This window comes from Impatiens glandulifera, chromosome 6, assembly GCF_907164915.1.
Source record: "Impatiens glandulifera chromosome 6, dImpGla2.1, whole genome shotgun sequence".
Taxonomy (NCBI): Eukaryota; Viridiplantae; Streptophyta; class Magnoliopsida; order Ericales; family Balsaminaceae; genus Impatiens; species Impatiens glandulifera.
The window spans coordinates 25453383-25471747 of record NC_061867.1 but is presented as its reverse complement, the minus strand read 5'-3'; the positions used below and the strand labels follow the sequence as shown (position 1 = coordinate 25471747).

At 37.8% G+C, this 18365-nt stretch overlaps 1 protein-coding gene across 1 annotated transcript; it reads left to right on the top strand.

Moving 5' to 3' along the window:
• Positions 1–548: 548 nt before the first annotated feature.
• Positions 549–3720, top strand: LOC124943406. The gene is made up of 2 exons (XM_047483915.1): positions 549–962; positions 3550–3720. Exons 1-2 carry the CDS (start codon positions 549–551, stop codon positions 3718–3720), a joined length of 585 nt encoding a protein of 194 aa, XP_047339871.1.
• Positions 3721–18365: the final 14645 nt, after the last annotated feature.

Genomic DNA, 18365 nt, shown 5'->3' with positions numbered 1-18365 from the left:
GTTTTTAGTTTACCCAATTTATAGTTTTCAAAGGACAAGGTTTTTTCTGCTTGCTAGTTAGGCAAGTAGAGAAAATCATCGTTCAAATGTAAAGGGAAATCTCAATCCAACCGGTACTTGGAACTTTTACATTTGGATCTTTTCGGTCCAATTCCTATAAAGAGCTTAGGAATGAGATTCACCCTAGTCATTATTGATGATTTTCAAGATTTACATGGGTTGTATTTTTGCGATCTGAGGATCAGACGGTTGAGAATATGATTAAGATCCTTAGAAGACTTTAAAACCAAAAATCTTTAAGCATTATCACAATTAGAAGTAATCGGGGAACCGAGTTCACCAACAGACGCCTAAGTTCCTATCTCGAGGAGTCTAGTATTAGACACGAGTTGTCTAGTGCCAAAACTCCATAGCAAAATGACATTTCTGAGAGAAGAGTTAGAACACTAAAGGAAGCAGTGAGATCTATGCTTGCTGACTCATGTGTTCCTCAAAAGTTTTGGGCAGAAACCATAAACACAACATGTTATACACAAAATCGGTCAATAATGAATAAACGCTTTGACAAAACACCTTATGAACTGTTATATGGAAGAATTCCCACAGTTTCGTACTTTCGAGTATTCGGGTGCAAGTGTTTCATTCATAACAATGGGAAAGATTATTTGACCGCTTTTGATGCTAAGGCAAATGTTGGAATCATGTTGGGCTACTCTTCAGTCAGTAAGGCTTTTAGAGTGTACAATAATCGAACACAAACTGTTGAGGAATCCTTTTATGTTATTTGTGATGAATCTTTTGCAAACAATTATATTGATCCCATTAACATTGCTAACATATTAGAAGCGACAAGTCTTGAATCTTATAGTGAAGATGAAGTTCCTGTCAAAAGGAATTGTTCGTTTGATCAAGTGGATGATCCAATTGAGAATCAATTAGATGTTCAAACTTCTAGTCAACAGGTTGTTGACAGTTCGGACGTCACGGGGCCATCTGATCAGACGTCTAATCCTTTAGGATCAAATTTCAGATGGAACAGAAATCATCCACTAGAATTAATAATTGGCAATTTTAACTCTCCTCTTAGGAAAAAAACGTCAGTTATTGGATGAAATGGCAAATTCCGCCTTTATTTCTCAAATTGAGCCAAAAAAATCAGTGAGACAATGCTTGATCCAGATTGGATCAATGCAATGCTTGAGGAGTTAAACCAATTTTAGAGAAATAAAGTGTGACATCTAACTCCTAGACCGACTGATCAATCGGTCATTGGAACAAGATAGGTTTTTCGAAACAAGCTCTGTAAAGATGGCTTAGTTGTGAGAAACAAAGCCCGGTTGGTTGCTCAAGGATATAAACAGGAGGAAGGAATTGACTTTGAGGAGTCATTTACGCCTGTAGCTAGACTTGAGGCAATCGGAATCTTCCTAGCTTATGCATCTTTTAAGAACTTTAAAGTTTTTCAAATGGATGTGAAAAGTGAATTTTTAAATGGTACTTTAAATGAAAATGTATATGATGAACAACCTCCTATTTTTCTAGATCACTCTTTACCAAATCACCTTTTTAAACTTTAAAAAGCCTTATATGGTTTGAAACAAGCTCCAAGAGCTTGGTATGACACTTTGACTAAATTTTTGTTTGATCATGATTTTTTCATTGGCACAGTTGATAAAACTCTGTTTAAATTTGTTAAAGATTCTCATATTCTACTTGTTCAAGTCTATATTCATCATATCATATTTGGGTCAACTAACCCCAAATTATGTGAGAAATTTTCCAAGCTAATACAGGATAAATTCGAAATGAGCATGATGGGAGAATTAACCTTCTTCCTCGGTCTTCAAGTTCGTCAACTTGAAAAAGGAACTTTCATCAACCAATCCAAATATACTAGGGAGCTGATAAAGAAGTTTGGAATGGAAAGTTGCTCTTCTGAAGCCACTCCAATGTGATCTTGCAGCAAGCTAGACAAAGATGAAGATGGACAAAGTGTTGACATCACTACCTATAGAGGAATCCTCGGTTCTTTGCTCTATCTGTAACCCGCCGATCAAACATCTTGTTTGATGTCGGCATCTGTGGAAAATTCTAGTCTAATCCTAAACAATCTCATTATGTGGTTGCAAAGCGTATTTTAAAATATTTAAAGGGAACTCAAAATGTGGAATTGTGGTATCCGAAAGATACCAGTTTCAATCTAACTAGTTTCTTAGATATAGATTCTACAGGGTGCAAGATTGATCAAAAGAGCACCAATGGAACTTGCCAGTTCCTTGGTGATCGCCCAGTCTCCTAGTTAAGCAAGAAGTAGACGTCTATTTCCACGTCTACTGCTGAAGCCGAATATCTTGCAGTAGGGAGTTGCTGCTCTCAGCTTTTGTTGGTTCAACAATAGTTGAGGGATTATGGAAATTACGCAGAAGAGTCTCCAATTTTCTATGACAACAGAAGTGTTATTGCAATAACCTATAACCCTGTGCTACACTCTAGGACAAAGCATATCGAAATTAGACATCATTTCATATAAGAGCATGTCAGTTAGAAGCATATCCGCCTTGAATATGTCCAACAGATCAACAAGTTGCAGACGTGTTCATTCAGCCACTACCCGAGACTAAGTTTTCTCACTTTAGAAATATTTTAGGACTTGTAGATCTTGACTAATTTATTTGAACTAATCATGCACAAATTGAGGGGAAATTTGTTGTTTACAAGTAACTAGGAAGACGTGTGTAGACGGAGGTCTCAATCGGTCTAATAGATCAGTCGTCTAAAGAAAATACCTATTTAGACGTATACTTGTTTAAGCGACTTGTGCTTTTAGGTTAGCTAGACATATATGTATTAAACAGACATCTGTTAGATGTTTATGAGACGAGCGCAGTTAGACGCCCACGTCTAAACAGACGTCTACCCAACTTAGACGCAAGGAGTTATGTGAGGTCGTCTAACTACGTATATCTTTAGACTTCTCATCTTCAGACGAGTGGGACAATTGTCCACCGCTACATGAGCTGTCTAAGTACGCTTCCCGCCAAAAACTGAACAATCATTTTTCTAATAACTTGAAGACACGTGTCTTTCAATATTAAAAATATGACTAAAATTTATGACGACCCTCTACTTCGCGCCTTATCATTAATGATAAACTTTTATGATCATCTTTAAATGCTGCATTTTTTATGATGAGTCTTTTGGGAACAGATTTCTACATTTTTGACGGTTTATCTACTAAATGATCTTTAATAGTGATTCGTCAGTTTCTATCTATAAAGTTAATGTTCTTATTCGAGGAAATTTATTATCCCTCTTGTGATTCTACATCTTCTCCTTATCTCTCTAAGAAATCATCTCGTGTCTCTTAGTAATCTGAATCTCAAGTTTTGAAGCAATATATCGAATGGAATCTCTCGCTGAAAATCTCTCCAAATATACTTTGCATCAGTCACTTCTCTAGTGATTCTAGAAATGGTCACTATGTTTAAATCTCTTGAAACTTTAGGGCTGAAGAAGTTTTTGGGCGTTCATTGCATCTTTCACGAACAGGTAGTTCGTGAATTTTTCGAGACTGCAAGATTCTTCAACAACAAATTCATCCGTGCAACTATTCACGATAAAAGTATCTATTTCAGCGAGGAAACATTCGTTCTTTTCTTCAAGCTTCCATTGGAATGGATATCTGAGTTATCTTCCTCCTCCGATGAAATTCTGTGTTAGATGAAACTCGTCTTCTCAGACAACTCTTCCGAAGGGCATCTCTTTCCCGTTTAATCTCACGGGAAGAGCTCCTGCCTAAAAGTCGAGTTTACCCTGCTCAACGACATCATCTCTAAGTCCCTTTTGGCCAAGGGATCCTCCTACATCTACTGTAATAAGGTTTTTGAAATGATGGTGGCTATTACCAGGGGTGTAACTATCAACTGGTCGAAGATTCTTTTCAACAAGTTGGCAAAGATGATCTCTTCTTTAAAGAAACAATCTGGGTATCCTGCTCCTCTCAACATGCTCCTCTACTATCTCCTCAAAGACATTGGACATGGTGTCCACTTCAAACCCACCAAAGTCCTGAACAACCAAAGAGTTCTTGACTACGTTCTTAAGGTAGGAAGAATGAAGCAGAAAAAAAAATCAGGCGCTCTTAAGAGTTGAAAGAGCTTATTAGGATTCTGATGATGTTAAAAAGGGGGGAAAGATGCGGCTTAAGGCCCATGGGGAATCAAGGGTAGAAAGGGATAGGAAAAGACCCAACCTTTTGGTATTTTTGGGCAATTTTTGTGTAAGTTGTTTATCCTTCCCAGATCTTTTACAAATACATAAATATATGATCTTTTGTTGTCTATTGACTGTGTCTATTTGTCTTAATATTTTAACTAAGTTTTAAAATCATAAAAAGGGGGAAATTATTGGTTCAAATTATTTTGACTAAAATAAAGTAGAGAATAAACTTATTTTATGCTGACCTTATTTTGATAATCTTTGTTAAAACTTAGTTGTGAATAAATTTAAGTTATCTATTTGTTTTGTGCAGGTGCATACATAAAACTATACTACTTTAGACGTGGTCTAAAGCAGGATATCTTAGACGTCAAACGTAGTTAGACGTGATAGGATAACTCCTTTAGACGATGTCTAAAAGGAAGCGTAGTTAGACGAAGTCGTCTAACTCCTTTAGAAGAGGTCTAAAGGGAAGCATAGTTAGACGATGACGTTTAACTCCTTTAGACGAGGTCTAAATGGAAGCGTAGTTAGACGAGGTCGACTAACTCCTTTAGACGAGGTCTAAAGAGAATCGTAGTTAGACGAGTACGTATAACTCCTTTAGACGAGGTATAAAAGGAAGCGTAGTTTGACAAGGTTGTCTAACTCCTTTAGACGAGGTCGTCTAACTCTTTTTGACGAGGTCTAAAGGGATGCCTAGTTGGACGAGGTCGTCTAAATCCTTTAGATGAGGTCTAAAGGGATGCGTAGTTAGAAGAAGCCATCTAACTACTTTAGACGAGGTCTAAAGGGGCAAGTCTAATGCCTTGCTTTAACAGCCGTCTAAAGAAAGCATATGTTTAACCACGATTAAGTAGTTGTCTGCCACTCCTGCTTCACTCACTTTTCTGCAGTCTGACAAGCCAGCTAATAATACCAAATGAACGAACGCCACATATGAAAATATCCTTCCAACTGCATGTCCATTACAAGACAATATCAGAGGATATTCGGCGTATTACTAGTTCGGTACGGCCACAATCAATTTGCTCAGAGTCAACCGTTCTCTAGTTCTATGGGTGGCCTTCCAACGGACCCTTGCCACGTGTCCACAAAGAAGATTCGACCGTTGGTATCCTTCTACTAAAAATAGATGCTCAAGGACAACGGATGGATCTATCAATTACCTGATTCACATTCATAGTCTTGTTCTCACTGACTTCTTACATCCTTTAAGATCAAGAGAGAAATTGAATTATTGTCTAGTTGTGAGAATATTGTAAGTTGAACAGAGATTGTTCTGTTCAACAGAGAGTTAGCTAGCTCAGTAAATTGTATTCGATTCAAAGTATTTAGTGCATATCCTTCCGGTAGTGGAAGAAGGGGTGACGTAAGAGTTTTATCTTCGAACATCCATAAAACTTTCTACCAATTTACATTAGGTTGTTCAAAGCTTCAAATCCGACGAACACTTCCGCACTTGAATTTGTTTCAAGAGTTTAGAGGATTTGTGAAGAAAAGAAACAAATATTAATCCCTCACAAGATTACTACCGAAGAATTTATCATAAGTTGTTAACAATAGTCAGACCCTAGTGTTTATTAGTAGAACCGATCCAAACAAAACCTCCAACTAAATTTCAATAAGCATAAAGATGTTTGTTTGTTCTCCACATTCTTCTAGCCAAATCCTGTATGGAAAGAATCTAACAACCCATGTATATGATTAGTGCACCCTCAACTCATACCTTATAAATTATCATTATTGGTAGAACCCTTGAGGCATCAACACCCACTTGACAACTTTGCACCAGCACTTATTGGGATTTCCAATCAAAACCTACTCATAAGGTTTGATGTAAATCTAAATCCGGCCCTTATACACACATATCCAAACCACACTCTTGTAAACAAACATTAAAAGTTACCTACTTTAATTAGAATACCCTTTCATTGTTGCATCAACTGTCTTCCACAATCTGCAACATCAAATAAGTACTCCACCTTCTTTTTCAACTCCAATTTTCAATCTCCATATTGACGAATATCAAATCTCTTAGCAGATAAATCACAAATCTCCATTTTTGAGAAATTCAAGTCAAACAAGCCTCAATACAAATACAAGATCAAAGCATACAAAGCTTTGAGAGTTTGATTAAAATCAAACAAGGCTTTACTTGTGAAAATTGGAACAGATAAGCCTTAAACCTATTTTATGAAATCATACGAGACTTAAAATAAAAAGTCTTGGTTGAAAAATTCTTAGTTGTTGACTGCTTCAAAGAATCTTGGTTCCTCTCTATATATTATATTATCATAATGTAATATCTATTTATATGGAATATATAGAGAGAGATATATGAAATATATATAGCGAAATATATTTTTTCATTTTTATATTTTAATAGACCATATGTCCCAAATTAAAATAGGTCAAAAATAATATACCTCATCTTCTTCTTCATTCTGGTGTCGCTGCCTACACGACGACTTTTCGTCACCTACACCCATTAGCGCCTTCGAGAGAATAAAAACCCATTGTCTTCTTCTCTCTTCTTCTAAAGACATCGTCACCCAAAACTAAGAAATATTTTAACGACCGTTGACATCTCCTTAGCAATTGAAGATTTCGACTCAAATCTTCACAGCGGCTAATTCTTCTACAACCAATGTTGTTTTCTCAAATAACCAACAATCTTCAACAAAAGCACAAATATCCAACAACGTCTTCAATAGTGGTTATAGTTTTTGTCATATCTTCACAAATAGATTATGATAAATATTCTCAAAACATTCTCTAATACCACTTGTTGAGAAAATATCTAATTTAAATACACGACAAAAAAGATATAAAGATAAAGTGGTAAGAATAATAAATAACACAAGATATAACGAGGTTATGTCAACAATACCTACATCCTCGGGGAGTAGTCCATTCTGTTGATTTTCCATAGAATAATGGTCCAAGTAACCCTAGGTTACAATGTCTTTATTTATAGGAGTACATAAAGCCAAAAAGACTAAACTTTTACTTCTAATCCCAATAAAGACTTAAAGCCCAATTACAATAAATAAAATCTAATAAAATATTATCCCAAAAACCAATAATAAGAACTTGGAAGATGTTGAGGTTACCATTCACAAATCAACAAGAGCTAAGAAAAGGGAAAGGAAAATGAAAGCTCGACTTGAGGATGAAAGCATCAAAGAGCCTATTTCCTACTCATACTCATACTCATGATAGTTACAATATGGAAAATATGGGGTCTTTATGATCCTATAAAATGCAAAGAGGTCAAGGCTATCACTTGGTAACACAAAATCACGATTGTTATTATTCTGGAAACAAAGCACTATCCTGTTGGAAATCAGAAACAGACAAATTTAATTGATAATCAGAAGAAGCAAGGTATAACTAATGATAAGAGGCAATTAGGTATTGAAATGAAGTAAGATTATGTTGTTGAGAATTAAGAAAATAGGGATTTGGCTGAAAATCAGAAGCAACAGAGTTCAATTAATAATCAAGGGCAACCGAGTATTGAAATTCAGCAAGATATTGTTATCGAGATTCAAGAGTAGAAGGGTTTGATTGAAAATCAAAAGCAGTATGGTATGGGTAATGATCAGAAGCATTTGGGTATTGAAGTACAACATTATACTATTTTTTAGATTAATGGACAGAAGAGCTTGATTGAAAATCAGAAGTAGCAGAGTTTGAAATCTGAAATGGTTCCAGATAGAAGCAACAAAATACATATTTCCTATACACACTCATGATTATTACAACTTAGAATATAAGGGGTCATAACGACCCTTTAAAATGCAAGGAGGTCAAGGAATTTATTAGTAAATACCATATCACGATTGTTGGAATTCTGGAAACAAAGGTCAAGTTAAGAAATATGGATAGGATTAGGTTGCTTTGTATTGATGAAAATTGGGATCTTATCCATAATTCAAATGCAAATACCGACAAAATTTGGGTTTGCTGGAATACTAATTTGGTGGATGTCAAAAGACTGTTTTCGAGAGATCGAGTTGTTATGATGGAAGTTACTTGCAAGGTTACGATGGTGAATATTCGGTTGGCAATGGTTTATGGAAGCAATACTGAAAGTGTTAGAAATCAGTTGTGGAGGGACTTGAATAGTTGGATTGATGACACTAATTCGTGGGCTATATTGGGAGACTTTAATGTGGTCAGATTTGGTTATGAAAGAAGTCCAGAAGCTGATACATCACAGGAAATGATTGATTTTAATGATTGTATTAGAAATATCGGTTGTATTGAACTAACCAATACTGGCAATGCATTTACTTGGTCGTTTATGCGAGGGAATAAGGACATGAGAAAAAGTATAATTGATAGAGGGTTAATTAACGAGGATTGGGAGATTTCCTAAGAGCAGAATTCAAGTTCTTAATCTGGGTATTTCAGATCATTGTTCTATCATGTTGTCTTGGGATAAGGAGGAGAGAATTAAAAGGCCATTTATGTTTTCAATTTCTGGATGGAGACTGATAAATTCAAGATTATTTTGAAGGAGGTGTGGTTTAAACAAGGGAGTGGATAAAAAATGTTTCATGTAATTGAGAAACTGAGAATGCTGAAAAGTCGTCTTCAAAGGTTTGATAAGAAAAAATTCAGCAACATCTCGACTAGAGTTTCTGAAGCTAGATTGATTCTTGAGGATTTACAGAAAAGAATGCTTGGTGACGAAGTTTCGCAAAGTCTGTTTTCACGATGAAAAAGAAGCGATAACCAAATTGCGTGCTCTTAGTTCTCTTGAAGAGAGCTATATAAAACAAAAGTCGAGACAAAATTGGTTGTCTCTTGGAGACAACAATGCCTCATTCTTCAATAGAAAGTGCTCTGCAATAAACTTGAGAAATTGGGTTCATAGAATCATGACAAGTGATGGGGTGATTGTTCAAGGGCAACAACTAGTTCATGATGAAACCATCCGGTTTTATAGAGATCTTATTGGAACCATGTTGGGTGAAATTATTTTGACTAAGTGTTGAAATAATTTACCCACTGATATTTTGATGATGAAATAATTTATGTGTTTTGATACAGGTGTATTAATACAACATGTGTTTAGACTTGGATCTAATGAGGTTCATTAGACCAATTTTGATCTCCATTCGCATTAAGTTAGACGCAAGTCTAATGAAATTTGATGCTCAGTCTAACTCAACGGAGTTAGACGGGGCAGTCTAATAGACGCAGGAATTAGACATAAGTCTAATAGAGGTGTAAAGAATTAGACGGGTAGTCTAATGAATATACGGAATTAGACGTACAATCTAATGGAATTAGACGTACAGTCTAACTCATCGGAGTTAGACGTGTAAGTCTAATAGATGTGTAAAGAATTAGACGGGTAGTCTAATGAATACACGGAATTAGACGTAAGTCTAAAGGAATTAGACGTGAGTCTAATAGAATTAGACGTACAGTCTAACTCATCGGAGTTAGACGTGTAAGTCTAATAGATGTAAAGAATTAGACGGATAGTCTAATGAATACACGGAATTAGACGTGAGTCTAATGGAATTAGACGTACAGTCTAACTCATCGGAGTTAGACGTGTAAGTCTAATAGATGTGTAAAGAATTAGACGGGTAGTCTAATGAATACGCAGAATTAGACGGGTTGTCTAATTAATTGAAAGTTAGACGTGGGTCTAACTTCTTCAGATTAGTTTGAGGTAGAACCGGAATTAAACGTGGTAGTCTAACTTAGTGGAGTTAGAAGTACCCGTCTAATAGTTATTGATATTAGACGCGAGTCTAATTGTATTAGACTAGGCGGTTTAATAGACGTTTCTCATCAGAAGGAGTTGACTTATTTCATTAGACTGATCCGTCTAACTGAAATACGTCTAATGCTCTGTTCAAGCAGTACGCTTGAAATCTAGCATTTCTCCTTCCCACGTGCTATAGCTGTACCCTACTTCTGCTCCACTTTCCTGTGAAGATTAGTACAATAGCTATATGCATCCAATCAAGGATTGCCACGTAAGAGAATTTTCCTCACATTACCCGTTTTGCAGGTACATCCCTGATGGAATATTCGGCGCACTACCAGTTCGGTACGGCCACGGTCCTTGTGCTCAGAGTCTGCTGTGTACAATGGAGGCTTTCCAATGGAAGAGCGCCACGTATCATTCTTGAAGATTCGACCGTTAGCTCCTGGTCAGTATTTAACCAATCCTTAGAGCAACGTACGAAGCACTTGACCTCACGAGCAACCTAACTAATTTCTGAACGAACAAGCATTCTGATTTTGCAGAGAGAGACTACTCAATCATCTTGCTTACTGAACTTACTTTCTTGAAGCTTCTTTCTGATTGTACTGTGTGTGAATTGAGAGAGAGAGAGCTAGAATCAAAATCACTATTAGCTGAGTGATATTCTTCATCTTCTTGTAATTGAACAGAAAGTGTTATGTTCAATAGTGAGCTAAGTATGTGTAAACTGTATTTGATTCTCATCATATTTTGAATCCTTCCGGTGGTTGGAAGAAGGGTGACGTAGGAGAGTTTCTCCGAACATCCATAAACAAATTGTTGTGTTCTTCATTTTCTGTCATCTTTTCATATTTCATCTTGTGCTTCAAACCCAAGTAAAAAATTCCGCCTTGAATCCGTTTCAAGTGTTTACACAAGTTTGCGTAGAATAGAAAGCGAATTAAATCCTTAACAGGATTTCTTTCAAACCATTTTTCATAAGCCTTCATCCTTAGCCAGACCCCCGTCTCTATTACGTTCCCCCAACTGTTAGCTGGCTTAAGAATAAGCTTGAAAAGGCTAATAAGTATGGTAGCTTAAAACCTGACTCTAAGTTAAGGAATTTTAAAAGAAAACCTTCTTCAAAAGTTAAAGGATCAGTGGCTAGCAGGAAGTCATCTGCTAAGTCAAAATCTTATGCATTAATCACAACATAAAATGAGAAATCCATCAAAATAACTCAAATATGGATTCCTAAGGGACTAATTGATCCAGGACCCAATTGAGTATGGGTACCAAGATTTATAAATAGTTTATTTTGTAGGTGATGCAGGAGGATAGCAGGAAGGAAGCTAGAAGAGTACTCATCTGAGTACACAACCTGGAAAATCAACAATGGCACTTGCTATTCTGGAAGAATATGTTTGTTGTTATTAAAAATTCTTTTTGGTCTTTGGACCACAAAAATTGTTTATAAAACTTTAATGTCCATAGTTATTTTTTAGAAGAAAAATTTCTTTGGAAATAAAGATATTCTCTAGACGAATATCCTTAATCGATCTAATTAGACAAGGGTGTCTAAAAGAAAAAGTGTGTACTTAGACGTATTTTTGCTCACAATTCATACATCTAAGTCTATATGTTGAGATTTTATATCCACGCAATTAGACGGACACGTCTAATAGACGTTAGACGTTTTTACGTCTTGAGCAAAAGGCTGCTCACGTCTAATAAACACACGTCTAGCATGTGGTGTTCATGCGGAATTAGACGTACACGTCTAATAAACATTAGACGGATTGGTTATGTACACGGAATTAGACGTATGTGTCTAATACACTCATCCGTCTAATAGACGCCGTGTTATTTGTGAAGTAAGAAAAACGTATAACTACGTGCCGATTAGACTGATCAGGGACAACTGTCACACGCTGAGAGTTATATATTTTTCCCGCTCAAAATATCGAACAGTCATCTCTTAATAACATGAAGACACGTGTCTATCAAGTTTAAAGAAAATGACTAATATACCCTCATTTTTAATGATTACTTCTTGAAAAAGGACGTCTAACATTTATTAATGGGCCATACCCCTAGAATAGACGGTTATTCAATATTTCCATGATTCATCTATATAAGGATATTCCTGCATGATTTTGAAAACTTTCAATCTCTCGAAATCTCTAAGAACCCTAGTTTTCTTGCATTTCTCTCACTAAAACTCTCTGAAATATCGTATCGATTCATATTCTCTCAAAATGGTGAAGAAAATCACGCTCGGTCACTATACATTGCAGGTGGACTTTCCATCGGTGTACTCCTATGATCAACCGGAAGTGATGAAGATGTTCCAAACCCTAGAATATTCTGGGTTGAGGAAGTATCTAGGCGGACCGTTCATCTTCTATGAAGATGAAGTTCGCGAGTTCTTCAAAACGACGGTTATGGTGGATGATTCAATCGTAGCAACCGTTAATGATAAAGAGATCTCATTTGATGAAGCGGTGTATGCGGAGTTCTTTGAACTTCCAATGGAGGGCCATCTGTTCGATTTGGTGCTCTCTTCTGAAGTCATGGAGGAAATGAAGACTTCCTTCTCTGCTGATGGTTCTAAAATCCATGTTAATGGATATAAGAAGGTATTCAAGCCCCATTTTATTCTCCTAAACGACATTGTGGTGAAGGCGCTGCAAGGGAAGTCCGGTTCGTTCAACCTCTACAGTCAAGACCGCTTTGATTATATGTGCGCCATCTCCAAAGGAATCCAAGTGAACTGGGGTCATACCCTGTTCAAGAATCTGTGTTACTCTATCTTCCAGAGTAACAAGGAGAGTATCCCCTATGCGGCTCAACTAAGCCACTTATTGAAGTTTCTAGGGGTTCCTGTCGGCGAACCGGCACAGATCAACTCTACAAGAGTTTTCACAGCGTCTATGGTTGCCAGCACTTTGATCAGAGTGAAGAACAACCTAGAGTCTGCTTCTGGGGCCTCTAGTTTCCAGACTGGTGGAAGGCCTTCCACTCGATCGAAGCCCTCTACTTCTGTTGTGTCAACAGGGGCAAAGTGAATCATAACCGTGAATGAATCGGAGGCTAGTTCTTCCAGCATGAAGAGTCCAAGTCAGAAGGACACGGAATCTGTCGATTCAAGGGTAAAGCAAGGTCCAGGCGTACTTGCTGCAACCCCGATGACATCATTATCCACTCCCTCAACTTTCGTGGGGAAACCTTCGAGGTCCTGTGCCTCAAAGGAGAAGAAGACAAAGGCGCCCCGTGCGTCTAAATCCGCTAAGGTAAAGTCATCTAAGTCTTTGGCTGCTGTGCCAAAATTTGTTGTTCCCGAAGTGGAACAAGCCGAATCTGTTTTCTCTCCCCTGAGAGAATCTTCTAAAGGGCCCGATGTTGAATCAGTCGGTCCAATTGTTGAATCTATTAACAGGGCGGAATCCCCTGTTACCCAATCTGATCAGGTAGCCGCCGGTGCTACAGAGTCATCCATACCAGAACAAGGTGTTGTTCCTACCCTTGTTGCTGGTGAACCCATCATTCCTGCTCCCAAGGATTCCTTGGTGGTTTGAAAAATTGTTTGCAGAGAGCTTCCTGCTGAGCTCTGTTTGAGACCTCAATCGGCCTTCGAACTGTTGCGGGCCAGGAAAGGAGCAAAAGGAATCGTTATTGGTGAACCAAGACCTGTTCCAAAACCTGTAAAGGTTGTTGGAAAAGGAAAGTCTATCGCTCTTCAAGCCCCAGAAAAGGTGTCTGAAGCAAGATGAATCGTTGATTTGATCTTGGATCAAGTAAAGATTCTTTCGTCCGAGAAATTAGAAATCTATGATTCCTGGCGTACTGAGAGGCTGTCCTCTAGCTATAATGACTCTCTGTCCAATGCTGCCATAACAAAAGAATGGAAGAAAAGAGTGGCAAACGAGAAGAAGGTCCTGAAGTTGGCAAGAACTTCAGATGTGGCTGAAGCTTTGAACAAAAGAGAGTTGGTGGAAGCTTGCATTCCTGGGAAAACTCTGTTTTCAATTTATGAAGCCAGGAAAGCAAACTTCAACTCTGACGCAAAAGGAGCTGTTGTTGAAGCCAAAGTCCTAAAGAAATTGAATGATATTTTGGAAGGCAATGTTTCTGCTGCTTCCAGATATATTCATGGCGCCGATTGCTCTAGCGCAGAACCGCTCAACGTAGAAGAGGCCATGGATATTCCAAATGCCGATGAATCTGATGCTGCTCTCCTGATCGAATTCAGGACCCTGTCTGCCGAAGAGAGACGCATTCTAGATCACCCTGTTCAAGAGCTTCCCAATGAAGATGAAGCAATAGTGAATGTTCAAGAGCCTGAACAAGCTCTTGTAACAAATGTTGAAGAAGGAATTGTGGAAGGTGTAGCTGAGGAGGCTTCGAAAGCTCCTAATGAAGAAGATGTGATCATAACCCCTGTTGTAAGAACAGAGGGTGTTCAAGAAACACTGGCCGAGGCAACTCAGCCAGAGACTACAAGAACTGAGGGGGAACCCTCTAAAGAAAAAGGTGATGAAGAAGAAGGTTACTCGTCTGAGGAGGAACAGGATGAGCAACCCAAATTTGTTAAGACATACTTATTTCCCAAAGGTGTTGTGGGAAGTGTTCACGAAAACATAACCACTCCCCATCACTATTCTGGAAGCTTGCTCGAAAGATTCGAAAGGGCACAAAGAGAAGTTGACGATGAAGAGGCACAAGAGAAAGCGGCTAAGGATGCTGAAGTTCATCAGCCTGAGCAATCCCTGCAGGTTCATACAAACTTTGAGCCTATTCAAAGTATGGCTGCAGATTCTGAAGAAGTGTCTTCCCATGAAGGTCCATCTGATGGAAGAGATAAAATGTTAAAATCAATGAGGTCTATGCTTTCCTCAATGCAGAAGACCATGTGTTAGTCAATGATATCCAGGGAAGAAGATAGAGCAAACTTCAGCAATATGTTCAAGATCTTAACTGAGCTGGATAAGACTCTGAAGATGAATACGTATGAGACCCATGTCTCAAATGTAAAATTTTCAAAGTTTGAACAGAAATGCCTCAGCCATCAAACTGAACTATTTGACATTGAGCGGCACATTAATGACGAACGACACAAGGAAACTTTGGATGAATTCGCCTTGGTGAAGAATCAGCTGGTAGAAATGCAAGGGTGCATGAGTAGAAATGACAATGAACGACAAACTTTTGCTGAGAACCTCGCCAGGAAGTTTCAAGCTAAGGAAGATGCCTTAGGCAATGCTGAAAGTGCTCAACCTCGACTAGTTCAAGGTGAGTCTAGCAGGAGGAACGATGGCGTAGAAACTGGAACAAGATCCAGGTGTGCCACAATTTCTGATGATAATCCTAGGCCAGCCAAGAGAGGCGGTGGTCGAAGTGGTTCTGAGCATGGTGGAAGAAATGGTGGCGGCCGGAATAGGTTGTCTAATGCTGATCAAGGTGGACGTGGAAGGGTTGCTGAGCGTGGAGGAAGATCAAATGCAGGAGGTCGTGGTGGTCGCGGATATCCTCACTTCATGAACATGCTTCCCGGGCAGGAAATGAATCCAACCGATCCTCGAGTAAAAAGGGAAGAACAGTGATCTCTCTTCTTTTACTCTGTTTAAACTTTAATGAACATGGTTTTTGATAAGTTTTTCGAATACTGGTTCTTTTGAATGGTTGGTGTAAGTGAACAAGTTGTTTGTTTATTTATTGGATGAATGCATGTTGTTTTGTATGTATGCAGTTTTGCAATTTCTTCATCAAAAAGGGGGAAATTGTTGGGTCAAATTATTTTGACTAAGTGTTGAAATAATTTACCCACTGATATTTTGATGATGAAATAATTTATGTGTTTTGATACAGGTGTATTAAGACAACATGTCTTTAGACTTGGATCTAATGAGGTTCATTAGACCAATTTTGATCTCCATTCGCATTAAGTTAGACGCAAGTCTAATGAAATTAGACACTCAGTCTAACTCAACGGAGTTAGACGGGGCAATCTAATAGACGCAGGAATTAGACGTAAGTCTAATAGACGTGTAAAGAATTAGACGGGTAGTCTAATGAATACAAGGAATTAGACGTAAGTCTAATAGAATTAGACGTACAGTCTCTAACTCATCGGAGTTAGACGTGTAAGTCTAATAGACGTGTAAATAATTAGACGGGTAGTCTAATGAATACACGGAATTAGACGTAAGTCTAATAGAATTAGACGTGAGTCTAATGGAATTAGACGTACAATCTAACTCATCGGAGTTAGACGTGTAAGTCTAATAGATGTGTAAAGAATTAGACAAGTAGTCTAATGAATACACAGAATTAGACGTAAGTCTAATGGAATTAGACGTGAGTCTAATAGAATTAGACGTACAGTCTAACTCATCGAAGTTAGACGTGTAAGTCTAATAGACGTAAAGAATTAGACGGATAGTCTAATGAATACACGGAATTAGATGTAAGTCTAATAGAATTAGACGTGAGTCTAATGGAATTAGACGTACAGTCTAACTCATCGGAGTTAGACTTGTAAGTCTAATAGATGTGTAAAGAATTAGACGGGTAGTCTAATGAATACACAGAATTAGACGGGTTGTCTAATTAATTCAAAAAGTTAGACGTGGGTCTAACTCCTTCAGATTAGTCTGAGGTAGAACCTGAATTAGACGTGGTAGTCTAACTCAGTGGAGTTAGACGTACCGGTCTAATGGTTATTATAATTAGACGGGTTGTCTAATTAATTGAAAGTTAGACGTGGGTCTAACTCCTTCAGACTAGTCTGAGGTAGAACCGGAATTAGACGTGGTAGTCTAACTTAGTGGAGTTAGACGTACCCGTCTAATGGTTATTGATATTAGACGCGAGTCTAATTGTATTAGACTAGGCGGTCTAATAGACGTTTCTCATCAGAAGGAGTTGACTTATTTCATTAGACTGATCCGTCTAACTGAAATACGTCTAATGCTCTGTTCAAGCAATACGCTTGAATCTAGCATTTCTCCTACCCGCGTGCTATAGATGTACCCTACTTCTTCTCCACTTTCCTGTGAAGATTAGTACAACAGCTATATTCATCCAATCATGGAATGCCACGTAAGAGAATTTTCCTCAAATTACCCGTTTTGCAGGTACATCCCTGATGAAATATTCGGTGCACTACCAGTTCGGTATGGCCACGATCCTTGTGCTCAGAGTCTGTTGTGTACAATGGAGGCTTTCCAATGGAAGAGCGCCACGTATCATTCTTGAAGATTCGACCGTTAGCTCATGATTAGTATTTAACCGATCCTTAGAGTAATGTACAAAGCACTTGACCTCACGAGCAACCTAGCTAATTTCTGAACGAACAAGCATTCTGATTTTGCAGAGAGAGACTATTCAATCATCTTGCTTACTGAACTTACTTTCTTGAAGCTACTTTCTGATTGTACTGTGTGTGAATCGAGAGAGAGAGCTAGAATCAAAATCACCATTAGTTGAGTGATATTCTTCATCTTCTTGTAATTGAACAGAAAGTGTTCTGTTCAATAGTGAGCTAAGTGTGTGTAAACTGTATTTGATTATCATCATATAGTGAATCATTCTGGTGGTTAGAAGAAGGGGTGACGTAGGAGAGTTTCTCCGAATATCCATAAACAAACTGTTGTGTTCTTCATTTTCTGTCATCTTTTCATATTTCATCTTGTGCTTCAAACTCAAGTAAACAATTCCGCCTTGAATCCGTTTCAAGTGTTTACACAAGTTTGCGTAGAATAGAAAGCGAATTAAATCCTTAACAGGATTTCTTTCAAACTGTTTTTCATAAGCCTTCATCCTTAGCCAGACCCCCGTCTCTATCGATAAAGCCGATCCTATCAAACCAGTAAGGAAAACCACCTTCTTCATCAGATTTTGACCAAGAAAGTCACCATGGAAGAAAGTCGTCGAATGATTGAAGTAGTCAATAAAGAGGAAATTAAACAGGCTTTATTTAGTATGAGTGGGGATAAGAGTCTAAGTCCCGTTGGTTTCAATGCGAGGTTTTTTATGGAAAATTGGGGTGTGATTGGGCATGAGGTTAGCGAAGGCATTCTTGATTTTTTTTCAGAATAAGCAATGGAATGTTACGGTTCTCAATTTGATCCCGAAGTGCCTTGTACTCGAGGGAATTCGTGACTCTAGACCTATTTCGTGATGTAACGTGATTTACAAGATTATTTCAAAAATTATTTTTTAAACGAATTAAAATAGTTATGCCTAATCTTGTTAGTTTAAGTCAATCTTCTTTTATACCAGGTAGAAATATATCGCATAATATCCTTCTTATGTAGGGGCTTTTAAAGAGTTACGGTAGGAAATGCATCTCTCCTCGGGTAGCTTTTAAAGTTGATATTCAGAAAGTCTTTGACTCAATTAAATGACCTATTATTCAAGATTTTCT